The 24,799-nt window shown below is 38.0% G+C and overlaps 6 protein-coding genes and 4 non-coding genes across 15 annotated transcripts in view; 7 read left to right on the forward strand and 3 right to left on the reverse strand.

The window, feature by feature from the left end:
- LOC133732731 (uncharacterized protein OsI_027940-like) overlaps positions 1-24,799 on the reverse strand; it is an 81,136-nt gene that overhangs the window by 48,331 nt on the left and 8,006 nt on the right. The window lies entirely within an intron of this gene.
- Positions 1,602-3,182, forward strand: LOC133744423 (peroxidase 27-like). The gene is made up of 4 exons (XM_062172534.1): positions 1,602-1,886; positions 1,975-2,163; positions 2,264-2,432; positions 2,526-3,182. The coding sequence occupies exons 1-4, from the start codon at positions 1,671-1,673 to the stop codon at positions 2,933-2,935; spliced, it is 984 nt and encodes a 327-aa protein (XP_062028518.1). The 5' UTR covers positions 1,602-1,670; the 3' UTR covers positions 2,936-3,182.
- On the forward strand, positions 5,502-7,299 carry LOC133744431 (peroxidase 3-like). Its single transcript, XM_062172542.1, has 4 exons — positions 5,502-5,904; positions 5,997-6,188; positions 6,298-6,460; positions 6,695-7,299. The coding sequence occupies exons 1-4, from the start codon at positions 5,695-5,697 to the stop codon at positions 7,108-7,110; spliced, it is 981 nt and encodes a 326-aa protein (XP_062028526.1). The 5' UTR covers positions 5,502-5,694; the 3' UTR covers positions 7,111-7,299.
- On the forward strand, positions 11,296-11,392 carry LOC133727576 (small nucleolar RNA Z157/R69/R10). Its single transcript, XR_009855257.1, has one exon. It is a non-coding gene; the product is annotated as a small nucleolar RNA Z157/R69/R10 (small nucleolar RNA).
- Positions 11,642-11,729, forward strand: LOC133727582 (small nucleolar RNA R11/Z151). Its single transcript, XR_009855263.1, has one exon. It is a non-coding gene; the product is annotated as a small nucleolar RNA R11/Z151 (small nucleolar RNA).
- On the forward strand, positions 11,795-11,902 carry LOC133727583 (small nucleolar RNA Z152/R70/R12). Its single transcript, XR_009855264.1, has one exon. It is a non-coding gene; the product is annotated as a small nucleolar RNA Z152/R70/R12 (small nucleolar RNA).
- LOC133727598 (small nucleolar RNA snoR80) lies at positions 12,018-12,139 on the forward strand. Its single transcript, XR_009855279.1, has one exon. It is a non-coding gene; the product is annotated as a small nucleolar RNA snoR80 (small nucleolar RNA).
- Positions 13,258-15,884, reverse strand: LOC133726057 (uncharacterized). The gene is made up of 9 exons (XM_062153515.1): positions 15,419-15,884; positions 15,286-15,333; positions 15,132-15,191; positions 14,896-14,979; positions 14,678-14,782; positions 14,455-14,568; positions 14,238-14,338; positions 13,886-13,997; positions 13,258-13,629 (listed from the first exon to the last, which is right to left on the reverse strand). The coding sequence occupies exons 1-9, from the start codon at positions 15,866-15,868 to the stop codon at positions 13,501-13,503; spliced, it is 1,203 nt and encodes a 400-aa protein (XP_062009499.1). The 5' UTR covers positions 15,869-15,884; the 3' UTR covers positions 13,258-13,500.
- On the forward strand, positions 15,966-21,295 carry LOC133726055 (zinc finger CCCH domain-containing protein 13). Of its 6 annotated transcripts, XM_062153513.1 has the most exons (12): positions 16,099-16,218; positions 17,317-17,399; positions 17,509-17,619; positions 17,864-17,897; positions 18,382-18,496; positions 18,594-18,656; positions 19,036-19,133; positions 19,243-19,314; positions 19,426-19,637; positions 20,141-20,340; positions 20,609-20,818; positions 21,038-21,295. In XM_062153513.1, exons 2-12 carry the CDS (start codon positions 17,375-17,377, stop codon positions 21,083-21,085), a joined length of 1,188 nt encoding a protein of 395 aa, XP_062009497.1. In that variant the 5' UTR covers positions 16,099-16,218; positions 17,317-17,374; the 3' UTR covers positions 21,086-21,295. The 6 variants fall into 6 exon arrangements, with proteins under 6 accessions (XP_062009494.1, XP_062009493.1, XP_062009495.1 ...); XM_062153510.1 differs by lacking the exon at positions 17,317-17,399 and having other exon boundaries at positions 15,966-16,218; positions 17,452-17,619; positions 19,426-19,634; XM_062153509.1 differs by lacking the exon at positions 17,317-17,399 and having other exon boundaries at positions 15,967-16,218; positions 17,452-17,619.
- Positions 21,456-24,770, reverse strand: LOC133726054 (histone-lysine N-methyltransferase ATXR2). The gene is made up of 14 exons (XM_062153508.1): positions 24,526-24,770; positions 24,368-24,453; positions 23,959-24,269; positions 23,750-23,862; positions 23,605-23,636; positions 23,157-23,299; positions 22,970-23,057; positions 22,807-22,855; positions 22,651-22,705; positions 22,403-22,472; positions 22,255-22,324; positions 22,076-22,152; positions 21,883-21,939; positions 21,456-21,786 (listed from the first exon to the last, which is right to left on the reverse strand). Exons 1-14 carry the CDS (start codon positions 24,689-24,691, stop codon positions 21,676-21,678), a joined length of 1,428 nt encoding a protein of 475 aa, XP_062009492.1. The 5' UTR covers positions 24,692-24,770; the 3' UTR covers positions 21,456-21,675.

Genomic DNA, 24,799 nt, shown 5'->3' on the forward strand with positions numbered 1-24,799 from the left:
CTTTTTACTTTATATGGTTAATGTTTAAAATCAGACCAAAATATTTTAATTGGTATAGAAATGTCGACATATTCAATACGTGTCTGAGACTTATTCCGCATAACAACTTCTGTAAATTGAATGTGAAGACAAGATCAATGAGACTATCCTAGATATAACATGTTATGATCAACTTTTATCCTTGAAAACCATCAGAAAAAAAAAAACTTTTATCCTTGGAAAAATGTTGCTTGTGTAGCATTACGTACTGAAATCAATTCTTACTAAAAAAAAAAAAAGGATTTCAGTCGTGGGTGTGTCCAAAAAGTATTTCGACATTGAAGTTTTGCTATGTAGCACGATCTTGAGAACAACAAGTATTTAACATCTTGATATTCTCTCAGTTTAATTAATAACTCAGAAAGACAAATGGATTTGAGTTTTTGAAAATGTCTCAATAGTTGATCTTCAGTTTCCTAACGTCTTAAGACTCGATCATGGTGTACTATAAATGGCACATGGTGCATGAATAAGCAACCTATTTAATTTGATCTGTTATCTTATCCTCCAGATCGAAGGCATCATTGTCAGTTCAATTTGCTAAGTAATAATCGTGAAAAAATATAACTTTAGTATATCTGTTTGATTTATGTCCTCAGATCCATTGACTTCGTGGGAAAAATGTTAAATGCAAATTGATTGTACTGTTGAACTTAATACATCAATCATCATTCCGCACTATGCATGATCGAGCTGCTAGCATGCATGCATGTTACTTGGGGGCTACGGTCAACACATATATCTAACTATAAAGTTTTTACTTTGATTTTGTTAAGATATAGTACTGTGCTGGCAATCCAGTTGTTAAGATGAGAAAAATCCTTAATTCTTTCAATTGACTTTTGTTTCTGTTAATTCGATTTTTCATTACCTCCCGAGGGGTTCGCTTCTCTTTCAAGCAATCATGCATATATGTAATGCTTAAAAGTTCATAAACTTCTTATAAGGAATTTGTTAATTGTAATTTTCATTTTTCTAGAGTTTTAAATTTCTTTTTTGCAAGGTGAGGACTAAAGCTATATGCAGAGTGAAATAATATAGAATTTTTCTACCGTTGGTGTTTGATACTAACATCCATTTGATTTAGTTTTGGTATTGAATTGGCCTCTAATTTTATAATTATTGATACATTGAACACCGATGTGGTTCAACATGTATACATTGTATTTTAGAATGATATGTTAGGAAAACATAAACCTAGAACCAGGGAATTTGCACATCGTGAAACTGAGTTTATTCTATTTCCCTTTTATGTATAACTCAAAGTTTCTATTTCTGTAGATGGCAACAAATTAAGTAGAAGAGGGGCATTATTGCCTAGAAAAAATATATGCAGCTATTTCAGTCTTCGTTTTCTTTTATGCACTATACTAGCATTTACTATCATTATTGTATATATCGATCAGTTGTAGCAACCTCATATTTTTTTCTGATATGCAGCTTTGTCAACTCTTTCGTTCCATTTCTTTTCGTTTCAAAAATAATTTAAGAGTTTTAAGTTCATAAATAACTCTCTGACAGTAAGGTCATGAGAAATTCGAAGGCCTAACATGGCTATAAAATCCAGACTTGCATGAGTCTCACAGTATCTCATTAGCTTGTAAGTTGGTCCATTCGTCTCTCTAAAGACAATGGCTATTCATCAAAAGCTTCTCTCAGTTTTTGTCTTGCTTGTTCTGTTGGCTTTCAACTTGAGCGATGCGCAGAACTTGAAAGTTGGGTTCTACCATAAAACATGCCCAAATCTAGAGGCCATTGTTGCAGCGACTACTAATCAGTACATATCTCGGGCACCAACACTTGCTGCTCCTTTGTTGAGGATGCATTTTCATGATTGCTTCGTTAGGGTACGTGTTCAACAATCAATTACTAAGGACTAGCTTTTAATCGATTAAAAAGTTTCATGTTCCTACTGAATTTTTTGTTTGCATGCAGGGATGTGATGGCTCTGTGCTAATTAATTCAACAGCAAGCAATCAAGCAGAGAAAGCAAATACCGCCAACCAAAGCTTGAGAGGGTTCCATGTCATTGACGCTGTAAAATCTGCAGTAGAAAAGAAGTGTCCCGGCATTGTTTCCTGTGCAGATATCTTGGCGTTGGTAGCACGCGACGCAGTAGGATTTGTAAGACAAATTAGAACTTTTTCATCCACATAATTCAATCTCAATTTATTGATGATTTGATGCATGTATTGGGATTTATTGAATGAGTATTTTGTTTCAGCTTCATCATGGAGCATTTTGGCAAGTTCCAACAGGACGTAGAGATGGGAGAGTGTCATTAGCCTCAGAGGCCGCAAGAAACTTACCTCCTCCAATTGCCAACATTACTCAGCTAAAAGCAATGTTTAGCGGAAAGGGTCTAAGTGTTAAAGACCTTGCGGTTCTATCAGGTAGATTATATATATATCTGTTGCACTTTGTCGCTTGCTTTTGTTTCAAGAAACTCTAATTTATTTGAGCTCATCTGATTTGGTCTTAATCAGGAGGGCACACAATCGGAACATCTCACTGTGGACCCGTCACAAATCGATTGTACAACTTCACTGGCCGCGGTGATACAGACCCGAGTTTGGACAAAAATTACATTGCACAGTTGAAGATCAAATGCAAACCAGGAGATATCACTACCACCATTTTGGAGATGGACCCCGGAAGCTTCAAGAGGTTTGATGAAGATTACTACACTCTAGTCTCTAAAAGAAGAGGGCTTTTCCAATCTGATGCTGCTCTTCTCGATGACACTGAGACGAAAGCGTACGTGTTACGTCAAGCCACCACTCATGGATCTACATTTCTAAAAGATTTTGCTGCCTCAATGGTGAAGATGGGTAAAATTGGAGTCCTCACTGGCTCAGCTGGTGAAATTAGGAAGCAATGTGCTTTTATTAATTGACGATCATGGAAAGTTTTTATTTTTTGTTCGTTTTGTTTCGGCTGCTGGTTGGGTTTTGAAGTGTTTGTATATTGATCATGTAATAATGCTTGTTTTGTTCTTTCCAAAAAGTGGCAGCCAAATTGGGGTTGCCTGCTCATTTGATTTTGCACTCCATAGTGGAGAGTCAGGAGACTTTACCATCTCCTGTAACTATTCAATTATTTTCCGACAATAAATCATTTTAGGTCATTTCCTTCTGAGCAAATTAAAAAACAGATTTTCGAATCATATGAATAGCTCGACCACATTATGTGGCAGATAAAGCTCAGTTGCTATAATCGAATGTTATTTGTTGCTCGCCTTGGTCGTTTTAAATTTAGCCTCTTCAAAAGTACGATTGCCTTCACTAGAACCCTTAAATCTGCTGGTGTATTGGCTGGAGTCAACCTTTTTATGGTCATCGGCTAGATGTTAATAAACTATAATAAACATTAAACACACTATATTCTCCCCTTGGGCATTAGTAGTCTTTCATTATTAGTAAAGACTTGAGCTGTAGTAGAGCCAAATAAGGCTAATAAAGGGTCACAGACAATTTCATCATTATAGTACTTTTGAAGAGCTACTTTCTGATTCTGTTCATTACAATATTCTGAGCCAATCTGGTCCTCCACTTATAAATCAGAATAATTTTAGAGTCATTTTAAAGCAAACAATTTGTTTAATATATGAATCAATAATACCAAGAATTTTCTTGCAAAGTACGCAGTATTAGAAGTTTAGAATTAGCCAACCTCTCTGTGTGCTTAAGAATTGGACAGGCTTTCTGTGATAAGGGATGAAAATGGTATGTGCCTGGCGGCTTTGGCTCGTTATTTTCCACATGCTTCATCTGCTATACACATGGAAGCTGAAGCATGTCGGGCTGGACTTCTATTGGCGATCCATCAGGACATGCCTGCTATTGACTTGGAGAGCGATTGCTCTCTTGTGATTACTGCTCTACAACACAACGTGGAAGATAGATCTGAGATTGGGCGTATTATAGATGATTGTAAGTCATATTTGACATCTTTTCACCCTTTTCAGGTTAGGCACATCTTCCGTGAAGCAAATGGTGTAGCCAATAGGCTAGCGCACCTTGCTAGTTGTAACTTTTTTTCTGATGTATGGTTAGATGAGACTCCTGTTATTATTCGGGATGTTCTCTATGAGGACTCTTGTACTGAGGCTCGAGGTCAATGCTTTATGTCCCCCTCGACGCGGTTAGTTCATTCTAATATAATTAGTCAGGCAGGGGGATGAGCCCCCCAGCTTGGCTGGTTTTCAAAAAAAAAAAAGAATTGGACAGGCTAGCTAACAAAGATTTATGATCATATGGTGGCAGAATTACTTTTACTTCTTTTGTGAACTTTTATTTTCTTTCTCAAACAAAATCTGATCTAAAGGAAACCAAAAGTGTGTTCTCTTATAATGACATGAATATATAGTAAAAAAAGGGCTGCAAATTATCATCCATGGTCCTAGATGTCCATTCCAAAATTCATCTGCTGAAAGAAAATGACTTCAGCAAGTTTGTATCATACAGCATAAGTTGAACTCCAACAATTCAAAATACAGAAGTCGAATGGCCTGGTGCTTTAAAAGCTTTGACGCTCCAAAACATTGCAATTATGCCCTCTAATACATCATTTACATAATAATTGACAATAATATAATTGCCTAAGCAGAAACTCTGGACCAGGACACACAACAGAGAATAAGACAGATCGACTCTATTCATTAATTTTGTTCTTTCTGATTTTTGTCGTTCCGTGCATAATACTCCGCCTTCTTTAATAAACAACTATGAAGGTGGCAGCAGATACAGAATTGGAACAGTTGAATAATGTGAATGTGATAGCATTGCTGGTATAGGAGCAGGTAATTCTACTCACCAAATCCACGTTAGAGTAGTTATAGGTAAAAGCCACCGCCTTCGACTGTTAAAAATGGAGTGAAGGTATAATCCAATATTGTTAGCTAATTAATTTCTCGAAGGGGAAAGCTTTTGGGATACAATAGTTAATTGGTAATAAGGCATGCTCAGAAGATTGACGTTTATGTATCCGAATACTCCAATCACCAACTTTGATAGGCTTCGTAGGAACATATTGTTATCGTGATATGTATTGTTGGCTGAACGTTTAGGACCAATTGTTATTGAAATTCATAGGGAAGCTTCCTTTGCAAGATTGTTCTGGTTTGAGTCCTCTATACTTCAGTTTTGTACGTTTGTCCTGGTTTGAGACCTCTATCTCTATATGGAGGTTAAAGATTCGTAAATGAAAGTGTTAACGTCATATACAACAAACCATTCAGTCTGGGATTCAAATTTTGGAACATGAAGATTCTTTAAGACATAATATCCTTTTACCATGAAAAAGGACAATTTTAATGGCGGCATTTGACCGTAAAGATGTGTGTTGTCACACTCGTCAAACATAATCCACATTGAAGTTGAAAACCATTGCTGTTTGGAACTTGCTTCATTGTGAGGAATAAGCCTAACTGCTCATATTATTAATTAGTGCGTACTGTAGAATCACAATAGAATATGTTGAAAGCATTGGCCAAAAGCACATGTTAGTTGGGCTCGCTGGATTATTTTCGTCAGCATCCTTTTTATCTTGCAGCTCAACTTGAGATCTATAAATTTCCCGTCACAGTTTTGGAATCCTCAACTCATCGAACTTGCTTCTTTGGGATTAATTAGGTAACCGGCATTATTGCTCAAGATGGGAGGAATTCGAGTTTCTGGGATTTTAGTTGTGTGTCTTTTGGTTGTTATAGGATGTGCTGATGCTCAGTTGCAGTTGGGTTTCTACACCAAGAAGTGCCCAAAAGCAGAGAAGATTGTGAAGAACTTTGTTGAAGAGCACATTCGAAATGCTCCATCACTTGCAGCAGCCCTCATAAGAATGCACTTCCATGATTGCTTTGTCAGGGTTAGTTCGTGATGAGATATTTTCTATTTAATACATTTTCTAAGCTATACTAATTAGTTACTAATTTAAGCTAACGGTTTGCTTAATTACAGGGCTGTGATGCTTCTGTGCTTGTGAACTCAACTTCGAGCAACCAAGCTGAAAAGGATGCTCCCCCAAATCTAACACTAAGAGGGTTTGACTTCATTGACAGAATAAAGAGCTTAGTTGAAGCTCAATGCCCTGGTGTAGTTTCATGTGCTGATGTTATTGCTTTGGCAGCAAGAGACTCTGTTGTAGCCACAGTAAGTTCTCCAACCATCAAAACCCAAAAGCAAACTAAACATTTTTTAAAAAATGAACCTACTCAATTTTGTTAGAGGTTTATCTCTTCAATTTGGTGTGGTTATGCAGGGAGGTCCTTTTTGGAATGTTCCTACAGGGAGAAGAGATGGAGTGATCTCAAGGTCATCAGAAGCTTTAGCAAGCATCCCATCCCCATTTAGCAACTTCACCACCCTCCAAACAAGTTTTGCTAATCAGGGTCTTGATTTGAAGGACTTGGTCCTGCTCTCTGGTATAGCTAATTGGAATTAATTATTTCATTACCATATAAAATGGCTGGGTTAATTTAAGAGATATTTTATGTCACTAGACTGTCAATTGAACTAAGTCTTGTTTGAACCTATGACAAGACTATAATATGTCAAATATATCATAAAACATAACATGTCACACATCATGGTACAGAAGCCAACACTATTACCATCAGATGAATATACACTTACCCTTTTGGTTAAAAAAATTTCAGGTGCTCACACCATTGGTGTCTCTCATTGCACATCGTTTACAAACCGTCTTTACAATTTCACTGGAAAAGGTGATCAAGACCCAGATTTAAACAGTCAATATGCAGCTAATCTCAAGGCAAAGAAATGCAAAAGTCTAAGTGATAACACAACAATAGTTGAGATGGACCCGGGAAGCCACAGGACATTCGACCTTAGCTACTACACACTCTTGCTTAAGAGAAGGGGACTTTTCCAATCTGATTCTGCTTTAACAAAAAGCTCAACCACTTACAACTATATCAAGCAGCTTCTTCAAGGTTCGAGTCAAAACTTCCATGCTGAATTTGCCAAGTCTATGGAGAAAATGGGTCGGGTTAAGATCAAGACGGGTTCATCTGGTCAGATTAGGAAGCATTGTGCAGTGGTGAATAGCTAGAAACCTTTGTTTATGTACCACACAGTCAACTTTTTGTGTGATTATGTTTGTGCATGCATTTTGATATATCGGTTTGTTTGAATAAATGATCGAGGTCCTTCACAGCGTTGGTTTCTCATTGAATATCATATTCATGTAATTGCTATAGCAAACAAGTTAAATTATATAAAATATTTTTTTCTCCATCAATTCATGCATGCTTTAGAAGCTGATCTATATATGCTTATATATGTTCCAAACAGCGTTGAATTTCGGGAGATTAGTTAGGGTTGAGTAAATAGTATATTCACTATATATAAGCATCACAGCCCTGTAATTAAGCATCACATCCTCCTTCCTCCCTCGCCGCCAAGGATTGAGATTTAACTTCAATCAGTGTCGGCGAAATTCAAACCCGGGTGTGGGGCTACCACACTTGGAGGCTTTTACTAACTCAACCACCTATTATGATTGGATTAATTACGAGATTAGTTAGGGTTGAGTTTTACTCAGCTGCGAAAGAGATATTGTGAATAAAATTGTTAACTTTATATACATTATTGGTCATCATCAACTAGTGCCCCAAGTGTTTACTTAAGTTCAAAAAAATCGAGTATGCATTAATAGCGAACCCTAGAGTTCGAGAATAGTGACGGCGGCAAAATTGGGACCGACAGTCTCTCTCCACGTTGAGTCGAGTAGGCCTCTAGCCTTTGTTAGATCACGATTTCAGAGGGAGAAGGAGTTGGTTTTCGTGGTTGGGTCTATACAACGAGTTTGATCAGATATCAGGCTGGTGGGATTGCCAGATCGGGAAGTGGAACAGGTACAGGTGTCTAGGTATCGATGCTGCACAGATTTTGTTCCGGCGAGGCACGGGAGGAGGAGTCGAGGTTAGGGCGGCGAGGTTTCTCTTTTCCAGCCGGTCCTCTGTGGGATTAAGGACTGTTGACCGCATGTAACTGGTCGACGATGTTGATGCACGGGTGGAAAAGTCAGCCGCTAGAGCTGTGGTCGAACGGTATGCTATCGGAGGACATGACGGCTGTGGAGGCAAATGAGCAGCTTGATTCTCCTCCTCTGTTGGCTTTGGTTTGGTCATGGGTCTCTGGGCCTGGGCTCAAATTTGGGCTGATAGGGCAAGGGAGTCTTCCTGCTATGCAAGGCTTGATTTGGGCTTGGGCCTACGAGCTTGGGCTCAGGTTAAGGCAATCTGGGCCCTAATGTATTAGGGTATTGAGCCTGTGTGAGGTTGGATTAACTTTTATGAGTCTTCTATGACGTTTCTAGTGTCTTACTTGTACCACAATTGCGTGATTGGCAAGTGGGGGCTAGTTGAATGATTTATTTTCCGTAGGAGGCAAGGTTTTTTCATTCTTGTATAGGCTCGCTTAAATGTGAGCGTCGCAGAGATTTTAATGATATGCTCTAGCTTAGATAGTTTAGTTCAAATTTTCTTGCCGAGTTTTGCTTATGTAAGTTATGGTAGACTCTAACATTTTGGCTGTTGATCTAATGAATTCAACTTCTATTTCAAAAAACTAGTGCCCCAAGTTATCTGAAATGTTCTGCTTTGGCAGCAAGAGACTGTTGTAGCAACTGTAAGTTTTACGGTCATTAAAACCAAGAGCAAGCAAGCACTTTCTTAATTTTTTTTATGACAGGAATAAAACCACTTTCTTATTTGGTGTGGTTAATGTTACAAGTTGGCGTGGTTACGCAGGGAGGCCCCTTTTGGAATGTTCCTACAGGGAGAAGAGATGGACTGATGGAGTGATCTTAAGATCATCAGAAGCTTTAGCTAGCATTCCATCCCCATTTAGCAACTTCGCTACCCTCCCAACAAGTTTTGTTAATCAGGGTCTTGATTTGAAGGACGTGGTCTTTCTCTCCGGTAATAATGGGAATGGGCTTTAGAGACATAGAATGTTACTAGACGATCGATCTGATTATCAGAACTGCAATTGTACGTCTTCTATGAATGTATGGTCAGTATAAGATATTTAACCACATAATATGTCTACTGACGTCCTTTTTTTTATTTTTTGGACAAAAATATGTTGACGTCTAAATATAATATGCTGGACAATATATGAGGTTGATAATTTGATAACATAACATAGTAAAATTTTTAGACATCGCAATGTTTACTACCTAATCATATTTACCCTAGCCTCTTGGTTCAATTATTTCAAGTGCTCACAAGTAGCACCATCGTTGTTTCACCATCGTTGTTTCTCATTGCTTATCGTTTGCAAACTGTCTTCACAACTTCACTGAAAAAGGTGATCCGGACCCATTTGAACAGCCAACATGCAGCTATAATTTTTTCGTGCGATTATCTTTGTGTATTTATTTTGATATATATTGGTTTTCTTTGAATAAATGAGGTCCTTCGGAGTGTTGTTTTCTCCTTGGAGATTATATTCATGTAATATACAGCTATAGCATACAAGTTAAATTACATTGTATTTTCTCTAATATTTTTTTTTTCTTAATCACATAAACAACTCATAATTACAATAACTAGCTAGTCTTCTAAAGATTAATGTCACTAGACCAAATGATATTAAGCATTTTCTGTATCAATTCATCCTTTTAGAAACTACGTATAATGTTTATGTTCCAAATAATGTAAAATATGTCAAAGATACCTTACACTTGATATTCGAATTATGCTGATCGTTCTCATAGAATTAGAAAAAATAAAAATATAATAAATAAAAAGAAAAAGGAAGAAAAAGCACATATCCACGAAAACATGGCTCTACGTCCTACGATTTTTTTCGCGGTGAGGGAAACTTCCTTTTTGAACAATATGGTTTAGACTTTAGAGTAGTTTGGAAGCCAAACTTTTCAACTGCCCTAGTAGCCTCTCTGTATCCTTGGCCATAAATGTCTGGATGGGTTTCCGTTGATTCTACCACATATTGTTTCAATTTTCTCTTAAACTGGCCCTGCTTATAAGTTTTGTATGAGGAGTGATCAAGATCATCACTGGAACAGAACCTTTCCATCCACTTGTGGCCCATCACTTCACAAATCCCTTCTTCAACCTTTTCTTCGATTTTTTTCCTACAATCTTGATCTTGAAGGTGCAACCATGCATACATCATCGCGTCTGCCAAAGTATCACCGACCAACAGGTCTGGTACTCCGAACAAAACTAGAATTGTAATTTTGTTACGCGGGGATGAGCCCCTTTTTTTCTCCACTTGGATATCTTCCCCAATTTTTGAACATTTTGTAATGCTCGTGAGAACACGAGCACGCCGTCTTGGGAAAAATGTAACACCAGTAAGAAGTCGTCTATAACCGTGTTGATCTTCTGTACTGAGTTTTTCTCCGCAACGTTTGCACATCTCTTCCTGGTCGACCAACATAATTCGAATGTCTTTATTCACTTCAAGATTTAAACTTTTGTAGAATTCATGCACGTTTCCAATGATGGGTTCTAATTGTTGTGGATCCAAAATAGCAATAGAATAGCAATCCGAGCAAAGTTGCCCACCATCAAGGTTCACATATTTTGTTTTTACGTGCTTAAATCTACCACAACTAGTACATCTAGGAGTCCCATCAGATACATGTCCCGAACAAATTCTTTGGCCCCCAAAACTTTTGCTGTGCAATTCATTACTTGATTTATTGCAAACATCACATGTACGCAACAACTTGTTCTTCATCTTCTTCAGTTCATTGAATTTCCCCTCAATGAATGATAGAAATTGGAACACCGTCTTTCGAAAGGTTTTCATCATCTCTTGGAAGGCTCGAATATCTTACGCCACGAATTCTTGTAATCACGATTCTTACTACTGACTACTGGTTTCTTTCTCTCTTCTTTTTTTTTTGGAGTTTTTTTTTGGACAGAAATACTGGTATCTATGTGTGTAGGATTGGAGAATCACCTTTATAAAGGCATGGAATTTCCTATTAAAGCTAGGATTACGGTTTAAACAAGGATTGTCTTGGTCCAAAGGTAATGGCTCGTTTTTTCTGAGGCCCAAAAGCTCGGACACAATATTAGCCCAAAAGCCCAAAGTGATTGACACCCTAATTCCCAAGTCGCTGCCTATATATACTCCCCATCTTCCTCATTCTCATCATCCTCTTCTTCTTCCTCCGCCTCCCCCTGTTCTGATTAAATCTAGGGTTTTGCAGTCCAATATTTTTCTCCCAAGTTCTTTTCTTTGTTAAAGTCTGAAGAGTGCGGTGATGATATCTTTTGTGGACTAGAGTTTATGATCTGGGCTCTTCTCCCAGGACTTGATTACAACCCCTTGGCTGTCTGAGCACCCTTCATCTCTCTTCTCACTCAATCTAGTTTGAAAGTTCTTGTTTTTAAAACTACCCATCTCTGTTTTTGTGACTTGATTACAACCCCTTGGCTGTCTGAGCACCCTTCATCTCTCTTCTCACTCAATCTAGTTTGAAAGTTCTTGTTTTTAAAACTACCCATCTCTGTTTTTGTGTTTTAGCACTTCAAATTCCCAAGCTTTTGATTGTGTTTTAGCACTTCATGGTGTTTCTGGTTACATGAATCTGAGTGGAGCTTATGATGAAAAGTTTAAATTATCTTAGCGGATTTCAGTGAGGTCTTAGGATCAATGATCTGATTGTTACACACACTGAGGCTCAAGTTTTATGTATTTTTTCTATCTTGTTGTGTTTAGAAGTCAAATGTTGAAATTGTTGGGTTGTGGTTGCTGTGATGAGGTTAAGCACTTGGACGTGTTTTGGGCAGTGGACGAGGCTTTAGGGTCTCGCCGTGAGCTCGATACAAAAACGACTTCTCCTTCCACTGAGCTTCTATTCCCCACATAAAAAGTTTCGTGTTCTTGCTTTTATCGTCTGTGGTTGGGTTTATAAAATCAATGTAGGATAATTTTTTTTTTTTTTTTGCAATGTGTGAAATTGCGTCCTTTACCAATTCTAGTGGATTATCCGTTTCACTTGATATAATGGCTTGGACGCCAAATTGACGTTGTGGCCATTCTGATCTGTGGATTTTCAATGCCATTTGATCCGGGAAACTCCACAAACATCCGGTATCAATTGTCAATTTACCTTCTCTAAAAGTTCAGAACAAATGGGATGTCTCATGAATGAAAGAGTTTTGCTAGCTAGGACTTGATCCACTTAACGAGCTGAAACTAGTTCTGACGAAAACCCATATTGCAGAATGATAATGGTTTAATTGATTAAATTCAATTTTGAACACAGTCGAATTACATAACAGAACAGTGTTGCAGAGATGACAAGAGCCAATGAAGTATGCAACAAGTCATGTGAGTTGTGAAGTTGGACTCTCTGAGGCCAATGTTCAAACCGGTGCTTCTGCTAACGAATACAGCATAATAACTAGCAAGTATAACAGGCTGCAACGAAAATGAACACAGAAGTACAACAATGGCAACTACATATCAAAGAAAACTGGCAGAGGCCCGAGAGTTGTAGATCTGAAATCTACTTGTGTGGCGGTTAAGTTGTGACTTGAGTTCTGATTAGTTTCTAGCAATTTCAGCCACAACCTCTGATTCCCCTCCATATCCTAATCAAAAATGGGCATTAAAACAATAGTTAATGAAATGGGCACTCTGAAACTCGAATGGCATGCATTAAGCAAACCTACTCTAAATGAGTCTATGAGACCTTTCTTGATTCATGGCGGTGATTTGTATATCTAAATTTCGCCGCCATGAAATGAGTTTCACCGTAATCGATTCGGGAAGGTTGCCGGTCCTTGAAACCATCAAGAGAAGAAGAACCGATTACAAAGCAAAGGCTACCGGCTGTAGCATATCAAAACATCCATACGGTAACAAAATTTTGCTTCTCAACCAGCATAAAGCTTTCCACCAAGTTTTGAACATGGGATACTCGTTCCATCCGAATCATAAGTTGGGACTTGGATTCCTCGTCTAAGATCTTCATTCTCAGTCAACAATGGCATTAGGGGCTTTTGGTAAGACCACCCATTTGATGATGGTGGTGTGATGAGTAAAGAGAATATGTTTAAAAATGAAAAAGGAGAACTAAGAACTAGATTTAAAGGTTCAAATAGAACGCCATTTTAGGACCAAGTGAACTCCATGTGACAAAGTTAGATTTATGGTGGGCACGTCTGTTTGGCTAAGAAGTTAGTATGGCATGAGAGTAAACACATAACAAAAAGAAAATTGTATTTCTAATTTTTGATAGTAAAACGCATTTAAAGTTATGAACCAATTGAAGATAAAAACTTCCAACACCTAGTAATTACTCATCAAAACGTTTTTCCTCGGATTTTTTTATGCACTCAATTTAACTACAATAGAACAAATAACCAAATGTTATACACTAAGCCTCTAGCATCCTCATTCGGATCATCAACTATCACTTTCGCCAAATAGCTAAATAACTTTGAGCTCATTTCTTAGATGCAAGATATATTCCAGATATTATGGCGGCCCCAGCAACAACTACACCAAAAGATTTAAGAACTTTGACTGTGGAAATACCGGTCTTTTGTGAAGGAATTTCCATAAGATCCGTCACCTGCAGTGGAAAGCAAAGTACAAAAACTAGATGAAAAAATAGGCAACCTATGTTTTACATCTATTTTTTATGAAACATGATAATAATTCACTAATGGGACAGTAAACCATTCCAGAAAGCAAAGCAAAGATGCTATCAAAGGGTAGGGAGTTGGATTGCCAGTGTTAATTGGCGTGCATGGACTGTTTTTACAGCTAGATTTGACAGTAAAGATAAGTTGCAATTTATAGAATTTACTAAGGAATGATTCACATACCACAACAGGCTGCTTCCAGTGCTTATTAATTCCTCGGAGGTGCCCCTTCCCTACCACTGCAACTACTGAATTATGCTCCCGGGCAGTTCTTAGTAATGTGGACGACATGTACCTGAATATTGAAAAACATATATTTATAAAAGAAAATTTCAGAAATTATGCCAAAAAAAAAAAAAAAATTTGAAAATGCAGCTGAAAAAAAGGTTTCATAAAGTATCACTAAAGCATAATGCTCTGCACAAATTCAATTCCAAGCACAATAGTTTATCTAGGGAGAATGTATTTTAGTATGGTGCGTCTACTTTTCACATTAGTAATTAGTCAGAACCAAAGAATTCAGAAAAGTACTTACTGATCTCGTTCATGTACAAGTGTTTCCATTAGAGTTGGGAACTCCTTACTCATCTCTTGAATCACAAGGGTCAGCATGTCAACATCATCCATTTCCTTTAGCTGAATATAAGCCAAATCAAATCAGTAATCACAAGCACCTACATATTAGCATTAAATAACTAATTTCTTCCACCAAATGGAGTAAATGTTTATACAGCCAAAGAAGAGATGCGTACCATTTTATTAAGATCTTCGGGATCTGGTAAAAAGACCGCTTGAAAGAGTATGGAGTAGATTAGTTTTATCTTATGCCAAAGTGGCATTTTTGCCCATGTCCTTCGCAAAGTAATCTGGTTCAGTAAATGGCAAAATCATGTCATAGTAGTCATTTATAATCATCTTATCACCCAAGATGAATAGGGTGGGCTGCAATTGATGGATATCCTACATGAATTTTACCTGCACTGGACGATCACCAAGTACCACCTTACCCCCATACTTCATTGCTTCGTCATATGCTACACGAAACTCAGCACCAGGAAACACCTCAAGCTTACTTGCAACCTAGAGAAAACCGACACTGAATTACAATGCAAATGAAAATACTATAAATTGATGCCATTATATCGGATCAAACAGGAAAACTCTGCTCGACGCGTGGATAAAAAATAACATACCTTGGCAAGGAACCAGCTGTAAACAATTCCAAAAACATTGTGATTCTTCTTCCACATATCTATCATTTCTCTCGCTGTAGGAACCTGAAAAACAAATGTGAGTACACATATGCAACCGATCTGCTATATCCACATGTTCTGAATATATGTATGAAGAACTACACCAAACAATGGTTTATTTTCAAATCTATTCTAACCGAATTCAAACAACTATGAACCTGAAGATAAGTACATACCTTCAAGTTCTGAGGACTAAGTACCGCTACTCTGCTGGAGCATAACTCCAAGAAAACAACCTGCATTCATCACAAAAACCAAAAATTCTACTCAAACTTCATCCGATTGATATCAAATAAATGATTCAAACAATGAAACCAACTCAATAAGCACCTCTGGTTTCAAAAAACTTATCACTGCTTCGACTTCTCTGCATGATTCCTACAACCAAAGACCATAGCTTTAACATATAAATCAACACATTCGATAAAAAAAAATTCCGAATTCCGCAACCAAATCTCATTACCACCGAAACATGCGCCGTTCCGACGAGGTGCACGTCGCAAACGCCGCTATCGGCGGAGGACTCACACGTCAGCACCACCACGCTCCGGGACAGATCCTCCGGGAGGACCTTCCTCCCCCGGTCGTCGTCGTCCTCCTCCTCCGCCGCGGCAGCGCTGGTCGAAACGACGTCGCCGTCGTCCTCCTCCTCTCTAGGCACCTCCACATTGACGATGCTATCCGACAGGGAATTCTCGACGTGGACGAAATCCTCGGCCGAATTCGGGTCGGGCACGGTCGATGATTCCGGGTCCATCGCGCGCCGTAGCCGGTCGTGACCGCCGGCGGTGGCAGATGCCGTAAATCTTCGGTTTCGTAGGGTCAAGAATTGTGCTTTTCGCGATCGAGGAGCAAAAAAAGCAAGGGCGTTACGGGCAGAAGTGAGCGAGTAGAGTCGAGTCCAGCGATTCATAGAAATCCATCCATTTCTCGATCTTGACCCTATTATATAGTTGATGGGACACGTGTACGGTTCATAACGAACGGAGAGACTCTATATATATAAATGTAATTACATTTTTACCTTCTGTGATATGTCCCGGCTGTGCTGCTATTAAGGAGAATTAAAGAGGAAGAGGAAGACGAAGACTTTGGGTTTTTGAAATTTTGATTCTTTCTTTCGCGGCGGTACGATGGTGGAGCAGAAGAAGCTTTTCAAGACGAAGCTGTGCGCTTTGTATGAGAGAGGGCGGTGTTCGCGCCAGAGCTGCTCTTTTGCTCATGGCGAGGTTGAGCTACGTCGTTTTCAAGACCCTTTTCACGGTACATTTGCTTCTTCTTCTTCCCTTAATCTTCATGCCCATTCTTTTCTTTTCAATAAAAGAGTGATATCTTATCGTCTTATGTGAACCAAAAAAAAAAAAAAAACCTTTCTTTGATTATATTAAGTGTGAGAATTTGGAAGTTAGGATTAAGGTTTTACTGTGATGATGATTCATTCTGACATGTTATACAGAATTTTGATGCTGCATGAAAACACATTCCTTTTTTTTTTGGGGATAAGTCATGAATTGTAGTCAAGTGATACATTGCTCTCTTCCTCCCCTATGTCTCCATATTCAAGTTGTCCTTTCATATTATGATCATGTAATGTGGTCCTTTCCGTTTGCTGAAACTATGATGGATTTGCAATTTTGGATATTATTTTCTGTCCGATGGAGCAAATAACTTATGGTTTACGCCCGTAAGGTAGCTGGTTTAGTGATTCAGTGGTTAGAGCTTGCTATCAAAAGCTCTGCTTGAATCATGAGAGACATATGTTGCCTTGAAATCTTTTCAACTTCATATCAACTGTCATTCTATTGATCTTCTGGACGGACTGTGCCGGGTCATTATGTTATAGCCTGTATTGCTCGGGGAACTCTATCTTTATAATGCTTCTTCGATATGTTTGGATGGATCGAGATTAGTTAGTTCTGGGATATATCTTCTTTAGCCTTAAGACCGTACCTAGTTTTGGTAAATATCCAAAGTTTCTGTCTCCCATATCTGCCACTTCTGCACTTTGTGAGATTTACGGAGATCATGGTATTCTCTTGGTTTGTCTTATTGAATCATATTTATGAAGAACCTGTGGGAAGAAGAGTGCTATGTTTGGGGAGAGTTCTTGTCAGAAACTATTATTACATGTGCTTCAGATGATTATGTCTCTTGCCCTTGTATGGAAACCTGAGAATCTTCTGGCCTTTCTGATTGCTTCTTATTCTTCTCTATCAACATGAAGATGGTCATGCCAATTCTCCTCTATCAAATGCTTCTGTGATAAGATGGTTATCTCAATGTCATAAGCTACAAAATCTATTTCTCATATAAGATGGTTATCTCAGTGGCATAAGCTACAAACTCTATTTCTCATATTAGCTACAAACCTGAGAGCCGCTTTGAAACTGGCAAGGGTGCAACATTATTGTTCATTATTATGTTACCCGTGTTTTTCCATGATGGTAAGCTTAGCCTCACTATCATCAGGTGTGGTCTCCTTGTTTCTTCTGACAGTGAAACCAATAATTATTAGATCTGCTTTACTGAAAGATATTGCCTACCTCATTGCAGGTAGGCGGGACTCTGGAGGTAGTGACTTGAGGGATACAATTGATAGAAGCTATTCTCCAAGGCGAGGGTATTCACCAGCAAGAGATGCAAGAGGCCGACATACACTTCGTGGTCAGGATTTATCTTTTCTTTTCATATTTGGTTACATATGTGCCATGTTAAGGAACTTATTTGGATTTAGATATATTCTTTCTTATGCTTGGTTAAGTGTGCTCATTTGTGGTTAACCCATTCAATGGTGAATGGAACTTTTGAGTCAGTAATCTAGTAATTTACTTCTATTTCTAAATACCAGCTAAATTATTCCCTTTTGTTTTTCCTGCTTATAATTCTGTTGGTGGAACTGAAACGACAGACTATAGTCCATCCAGGTCCCTTGAAAACGAAAGGTGAGTTTCCATTTTGCAAGTTTCTCCTCTATTATCAAGTCTGACCGTCTACCACTTTGGTTATGACTTATGACTGGTTTTAGTTTTTATAAATTCTTGCCTTGTGAATCAGAGAAATGAGAGAGAGAGAGAGAGAGAGAGAGAAGAAAAGAAAAGGGTGTTGTATTAAGTAGGAGGAAGGAAAGGGTGATTTTGATTGAGAGAGGGAGAACACAGAATTGACTATACTAACTAACTAATTGTATTTGTAGTCCTGGAATTGTTTAGGCTTGAAGGTTACTAGTTCTCCTAACTCTATATATGTTTTGTCATTCATTTTATAACTAAATTGGGAGATTAGTGGTGATTTTGGATGTGATTCAAGTGAATAATGAGCGCTCACCCTTCTAATTTTTTATACATAGGGACAAAGGTTTTTCTCTCTCTTTAGTGTTGTCTCATTGTTGTGTTCAATTCATCTATTTGTATGTATTTTTTGTGATAGTAAGAGAAGGAAGAGACAGCACTTGGATGATCACAGTGATTATTCTGGAAGTTTGAGAATTCCAAACGAGCCTGAAGATGAAGCTAAAGAAGCCAGAAGTGTTATTCAAAAGAAGGTACAATATTTTATCAATATTTTTCATCTTAAGTTCATTCACAAGTCTTTTCTTATTTTGGTTGAAACTTACCATTTTGCCTTTCTTCTTTGGAAAGATGCAGTTACAGGAAGTACAGTCGGAGCTCAAAATTGTTGAGCAACACAGATCTCAATTAGAGGTCAGTTTCAATTATTTGAACATATATTGCTCAATGGTCAACACAAGTGTGCTTTTGCTAATTGATTTATGTTTATATAAATGTCAATATGCCAATCTAATTCATAGGAAGGGTCTTTCGGCAAATCTTGTATGTTGTTAGTCTATATACTTCAAAAGAGAAAAATTGGTCAAAATGATATATCATTTTGTAGTCGATAATGGAAATACTTTTTTATAATGTTTTAGTCTTTCTGTTTTTTGAGGTATATATTATCTACCATGCATCACTTTTATAATTGTCAGTATGGTGGGAAAGAATTCTGTGTTGAAGCTCTCTTCTTTTCTTTTGCTTCTGTTCCTGACTCTAGCGCATTTTCTGCCTATATTTTCTATTGCAGATCTACCTGGGAGAGAGGTCTCAAGAAGTGGATAGTCTTACTTCAAAAATACAAGAGCTTGAGGCTCAATTATACAAAGAGAAAGAGGAATGTAAGAGGTAATGCATATACTGTAATGGATTTTTGTTGTCCCTCTACAAGAGACTGTCGCTGAAGTCATCACTGAATGGTTCTTCTTCCTCTTCTCTGGGATTTTGAAACACGCAGGATCTCCCACAAAGTTAAGAAGTTTGTAAAAGCACATTCTCATCATTCAAGGATACAAGACCAACTTAAGAGGCAAGCTCTTTAATATGATTTTAACTTCCTCTGGTTGCTTTTGCATTTCGACATCATTGGACTTTTAAAAGCTCTTGCAAATGTGATTTTGTTTTGTTTGAAAACCTCTAGATCACAGGTCCGACTAAATAAGTTGGGAGATCAGCTTTGTTTAGATACTTATGGAATTGATGCCAATGAAGAGGATTCAAGCATTAATATTGTCAGCGATGGGGAGACTCATTTCCCAGTCCCCTTAAATAAGGAGCGGCTGAATGATGTTTCTCTGAGCAAGAAAAGGCTCGATGTAAATATGGATTCTGCCAAAGAACCAAAACAAGGTGGTAAGTAATCCATATATATTGGTTTAATGGATTTTATGGAATAAGCTTTCATCTTATTGTTTCAAGTCTTAAGTTTCCAAAGATCACGAGCCATGATGATGCATAGAGACTGAATTTTTTCTTTTCTGTGCTCCATGTCCTTTTCTGTTGAAAGCAGAATTTCATCTTATTGTTTCAAGTCTTAAGTTTCCAAAGATCACGAGCCATGATGATGCATAGAGACTGAATTTTTCCTTTTCTGTGCTCCATGTCCTTTTCTGTTGAAAGCAGAATTAGTACCATAAAACATTCTTTGTGGATATACTTGTTAATTTTCTTTTTTGACTATCTTTAGACCTGTTTAGCTTACTTTTGAACTAAATTTGATTTTTCTAATTTACTGATATTTTAGCTTCATATGCATCCTCATTCAATGTTTGGACTATGTTGCTGAAGTTGTTTCTCTTATGAATAGCATATTTGTGGTTTATTTGTTGATGCTAATATTTAGTGGTACATACTAGCTTTTTCAACAAGAGAGTACCTTACCACAACAAGAAGACCTCAGAAGCTCTCTCGGTGGAACATAAACCCTGCGCAATCAAATTTTGTGCATGAAAATGATGCAATGAATAACGGAATTGGGAGTCCAAAGCTCTTAGCAAAGGGCGACAAGCATGACAGGAGGAAGGCTGCTTCCTCTAGCGTCGTCTCTGCTGATGTGGTGCGTTTTTCATTACTTTCTATGTGGAATTGTATAATATTAGCTGAAACCAGCAGCTATATGTTAAACTCCATGTGTGACATGGGAGCATGTTCTCGAAAATTTAGACATGTTCTTACTTTTATGTTAAGATTGTATGAATGGCCTCCAAACTTGGTCCTTTTCTCAAGCATGGGGCTAATTTTATCATTACATAAGGTTGCATATATGCACTAACAATTATACTACTGTTATTTATCCTTGCATTGAAATCCTAACTACTGTGCAGATAAAGAGTTCGGAGTCAGGACCTGTGGTACCCTCAACCAGCATGGCAGCTCACGCAGTGGATACTGAAAATGACATTGAACTGGACGGTAAAGTTGAGAATGTTGAGAATGCTTCTAGAAGAATCGAGGGGGAACCTACATATGAGAGCGGGATATTTCCATTTCCACTTCCTCCACCACCCCCATTCCCTCCGAAGAACTTTTCACAGGTCAGTACTTTTCATTCGATGAGCATTACTGCTGAACATTAGATTCTGTATTGTTGCGTATATAATAAGTTCCTAGTCGTGCACCTTTTCTTTTTGAACGCTATTGCTCCTAATGTATTCAGATATCTATATATGAGAATGTAGCCTTGCTGCCTTGGAATTTATACTTCTTTCTTTTGTCAAATGTTATTTGGTTTCTAACATAGTTTAACTTTGCAGCATGAGGGCGATGATGAGATTGTAGATATTGTGGATGGAGTTGTGTAGGAGATGAGCAGTAAGATGATTAGTCTCTGTGTTTGGGGATGGAGTTGAGTAGGAGATGACAGTGACATGATGAATCTCTTTGTTTGGAGATACTGGAAGAGATTAGTGAATGAGCAGAACTCTATTCAGATTGTTTTTGTTTTTTTGGGCTGAGAATGTACACAGCAATTAGTTGATTTATATATGTCCCTTTTCCTGTCTTTCCCTCTATCGGTCATACATCTTATGTATTTCACTTTGTTCTCATATGTACTGCACTTTCCCCATTTTCCTGTTTTACTCCCAATTACCTTTCCTGCCTATTTTCAATTAACATTCATCTGTTATCCACATATAGCAACAGTTTTGATTAGCATAATTCAGAAAAGAGTAAGTTTTACTTGCAGGTATGGTTTTTTTAATGTGATTGCAAAATTGACTGCTTCTGGTCTCAAACATGAGACCCTCTCAAATTAAAAGGAAAATTGTCATGGAATGGAAGTGGCTTGCATACAAGCAATGAACTTCTTGATGACCCATCTGTAGTAATGTTAGTATTCTTTTGCAAGCGTTAAAAGTTGCACAGAGAAGCAAAACGGCCCCCTCATTGGTTATGGTTCTTCTTCTAAGCATCTTGGACACCTGCATCTAAAACCATAATCTGCAAGTAATGCTTGTCTCTCCTCCAAAGGAATGTCCTCATCCACATAAGAAATAGTAACCTGAAAGTGCATCATATAAATGAGAACAATAACCAAGTGAAGGAGGATAATGAGACCTCAGAGAACAATAACCAAGTTGAACTTTCAGTTCAATACCTCCTCTCCCTTGAAAATTGGTTTTAGTGCAATTATTGTTGCTTGACCATCTCTGTCCTGATTATGGAGAATAAGCACAGAAGTGAAAGGGAGCTATTGAAAGATGTCAATGGGCATTTTCTTTAAATAATGTGCTCAAATCACTAAGATCCTAGACTACAGATCCAGCAAATACCACTTGAACTTTATATACCTCCTCTCTTTTGAATGCTTTGGCATTGGGACTACAAGAATGATTCATACAACTCTGAAGAGGATAAAATGCAGTGCCTAAAACAGAATAAAAGAGGACACCTTTGAAAGATCACGAGAGAGCAAATCAAAGTACTTTCAAGATTTGGATAGAAAAGAAACCGGAAAAAGACATCATACCTTGGCAACAAACTGAATAGTCATCACCAAGAGCATCCAAAAATGGTCGTGTAATCTCCTCAACGTCTTTCTGCCATGAATTACAAGGGATATGACATCAGAACATTCAACTTGTCAAAATGTTGGGGGAAAGAGTATGAATTCTAACCTTTATAGGATCTGGAAGATCATCGATGTATAAAAAATAATCTTCCACAGGAGATGCTACAACCAAATCTCTGAAACATGAGAGTATAATTTTGAGTTCAATGCCTCAGAAAATTACATATGCATTTTAACATATCGTGTGAGATGCTTCAACCATGCCCTTGCCTGTATCATTTTGCATGTGTGCACACTACATGTTAAATGGAGGAGACAGAAAAGGGGAGGAGGCCTTGAAAAAGTGTGACTTACAGATTATTCAACTCGAACATGCCAATTATATGTCCATAAATTTCAAGGGAGAATACTGGTGAAGAGTAAAGGAGTTCAAACTTATAACCACCAAAAAGTATTAAGAAGCATATTTCCAAAAAGACAACATGCATCAAGTTCTAAACGGAAGGATACTTGGTTTACATTCCTCATCAAAGATGGCTGCTTTTAGGAGCTGTAGTGACTGGAAATGACCAAAGAAAAGATATAGAGTATTAGCAGGATTCAGGACACGGTAATTGGATAAAGTGGTCAAAACAGCTAATTATCTAAATCCATCTAGACAAGAAGTTATTACCGTGAATGCCAGCTCTCTTATTTGCATCCTAAATGCAGCTTCATCAGAAGATTCGACATCAATTGGCAACGCAACGCAGTCCCACCACCTAAGATCAAATACAATGTGGGGGAAAGAGGAAAAGACTGATGTAAGCAAACACAAAGAAAGAGGAAAATGATGATTAGTTACACCTGATATATAGTACCTTCTCTTGTGTCCCACTGATATTGGCTTCCATGCTTCTAAGAGTAAGGATAGATATGGACTCCCTGAAACGCTAGGCTTATTGTCTCCTTCAGACCGAGTTACTTTCAACTTCCTATAATTTAAAATGGTGGAAGCCACTACCTGAAAAGAAACGAGGTTGTTTTCACATTATTAGAACTATACAAAAGCATAGTGATGCTCACTACCCATATATTATCAACTATCTATTCCTGAGTGCACTAAGGATAAACTGAAACTATAAAGTCTGCAAGCATCACATCACATACGCAGCTAGAAGTACTTAAATTGACAGAAGACAATTTGAGATGAGTAAAACAAACATAGTCAAGGAAAATTTCATGTTTCTGACTAAAAAATAAAATGAGTCCAATCACGAAAATGAGTAAAAGAGCGCAATTGGAGGTGATTTAAAAGAATCAATATACCTTCGCAGCAAGGAGGAATATATCATTGGTTTCTGATCAAACAAAAACAGAACAGTAAAAAGAGGATAGAATTAGAAGAGGATATAGAGAATAGAGCTAAGAAGGTAGAGAATATATATATATATAACCTACAAACTCATATTACCATTGGCATGCTGTATAAACTTCACAAGTGCCTCCCTAGAGACTGATTCTGACCTCTCCCCCGTGCAAAGTAACGAATGGGATGAACTCCAATCAGACTCTGCACATAGTTTGCTACATATTGGCAACAATTGGACAAGTTACTTATTTGTACTTGATGAGATAACAACACGAGTTTAGCTTCAAAAATCAAACTCTTGGCTTACCCACCTGCAGTAATAAGCTTCTCCACAGCCACCAGGACATGGAACAGCAGGAGGCATCGAAAACTTATGGGAGTAGGGCAATCTGAGTTCACCACTCATCAAAGACTGTGCAATCCCTTTAGGAAGAGGAACCTTCCCTTTGTCCCCGGAACTGCTCGAACCACGTTGCCCCATCTCTTCTTCTTCATCAGAAGAGTAATCAGTCTGACAACAAATGGCAGAAACTCCCATTTCTTGAAGATAAAGCCTCCTCCCGATTTGAAGCTCAACAGAGCCAACAAACCGGAAACAGAAGCTACACACTAAACACTCAATCTGCAACAAAACCAACCCAATATTAACTTAAAATAAAGCTTTGAAAAGTTGACAACCCAACAACCAAAAGACCAACATCTTTGGCAGCTATACAACACCTTGTTAGAAGAATGCTGAAGACCCACAAGCATTTGGTCCTTGAGGAGAAGCTCATCTCCTTCCAAGTCGGAGTCAGCGTAAACACCTAAAGGCCAAAAGGAAAGACTCAAAATTTGAACTCTGAAAATGGGTTTCAAGTGAGAGTTGGGTTCTTCACCTTTGCCAAGGTCTCCGTTGTGTTTGACTGTGATGCCATGGCATTGTCTGGTGCTGGTTTTAATGAGCTGGTTCAAGTACTCCTCTACTTTTGCAGGGGATGGAGGTCTAAGAAGCTCAGAGATTTCATTGCGGAGCTCAGCATCGATTGGGCACTCGCTCTCCATTAAAGAAACGCGGCGTGAGAATGGCGGCCGAGCAGGGGACTTTGGCAAAGTTGCAATTGCTTTTGTTACGAGTCCGACCCAATTCACTAAATTTAAATCAAGGTAATT

Source organism: Rosa rugosa, chromosome 1, assembly GCF_958449725.1.
Source record: "Rosa rugosa chromosome 1, drRosRugo1.1, whole genome shotgun sequence".
NCBI lineage: Eukaryota > Viridiplantae > Streptophyta > Magnoliopsida > Rosales > Rosaceae > Rosa > Rosa rugosa.

What these genes read in the sequence shown, in the direction of transcription:
- LOC133744423 (XM_062172534.1), top strand. Translation starts at nt 1,671, where the DNA reads ATGGCTATTCATCAAAAGCTTCTCTCAGTTTTTGTCTTGCTTGTTCTG. An exon ending in TTCATGATTGCTTCGTTAGG is followed by an intron (nt 1,887 to 1,974) that starts GTACGTGTTCAA and finishes GTTTGCATGCAG; the next exon opens with GGATGTGATGGCTCTGTGCT. An exon ending in CACGCGACGCAGTAGGATTT is followed by an intron (nt 2,164 to 2,263) that starts GTAAGACAAATT and finishes ATTTTGTTTCAG; the next exon opens with CTTCATCATGGAGCATTTTG.
- LOC133744431 (XM_062172542.1), top strand. Translation starts at nt 5,695, where the DNA reads ATGGGAGGAATTCGAGTTTCTGGGATTTTAGTTGTGTGTCTTTTGGTT. An exon ending in TCCATGATTGCTTTGTCAGG is followed by an intron (nt 5,905 to 5,996) that starts GTTAGTTCGTGA and finishes GCTTAATTACAG; the next exon opens with GGCTGTGATGCTTCTGTGCT. An exon ending in GAGACTCTGTTGTAGCCACA is followed by an intron (nt 6,189 to 6,297) that starts GTAAGTTCTCCA and finishes GTGGTTATGCAG; the next exon opens with GGAGGTCCTTTTTGGAATGT.
- LOC133726057 (XM_062153515.1), bottom strand. Translation starts at nt 15,868, where the DNA reads ATGAATCGCTGGACTCGACTCTACTCGCTCACTTCTGCCCGTAACGCC. An exon ending in GAACGGCGCATGTTTCGGTG is followed by an intron (nt 15,334 to 15,418) that starts GTAATGAGATTT and finishes CTTTGGTTGTAG; the next exon opens with GAATCATGCAGAGAAGTCGA. An exon ending in TAAGTTTTTTGAAACCAGAG is followed by an intron (nt 15,192 to 15,285) that starts GTGCTTATTGAG and finishes TGATGAATGCAG; the next exon opens with GTTGTTTTCTTGGAGTTATG.
- LOC133726055 (XM_062153509.1), top strand. Translation starts at nt 16,089, where the DNA reads ATGGTGGAGCAGAAGAAGCTTTTCAAGACGAAGCTGTGCGCTTTGTAT. An exon ending in GAAGTGTTATTCAAAAGAAG is followed by an intron (nt 18,497 to 18,593) that starts GTACAATATTTT and finishes TTCTTTGGAAAG; the next exon opens with ATGCAGTTACAGGAAGTACA. An exon ending in GCGTCGTCTCTGCTGATGTG is followed by an intron (nt 20,341 to 20,608) that starts GTGCGTTTTTCA and finishes ACTACTGTGCAG; the next exon opens with ATAAAGAGTTCGGAGTCAGG.
- LOC133726054 (XM_062153508.1), bottom strand. Translation starts at nt 24,691, where the DNA reads ATGGAGAGCGAGTGCCCAATCGATGCTGAGCTCCGCAATGAAATCTCT. An exon ending in TGATGAGGAATGTAAACCAA is followed by an intron (nt 22,706 to 22,806) that starts GTATCCTTCCGT and finishes ACTCTTCACCAG; the next exon opens with TATTCTCCCTTGAAATTTAT. An exon ending in CAATTTTCAAGGGAGAGGAG is followed by an intron (nt 21,787 to 21,882) that starts GTATTGAACTGA and finishes ATGCACTTTCAG; the next exon opens with GTTACTATTTCTTATGTGGA.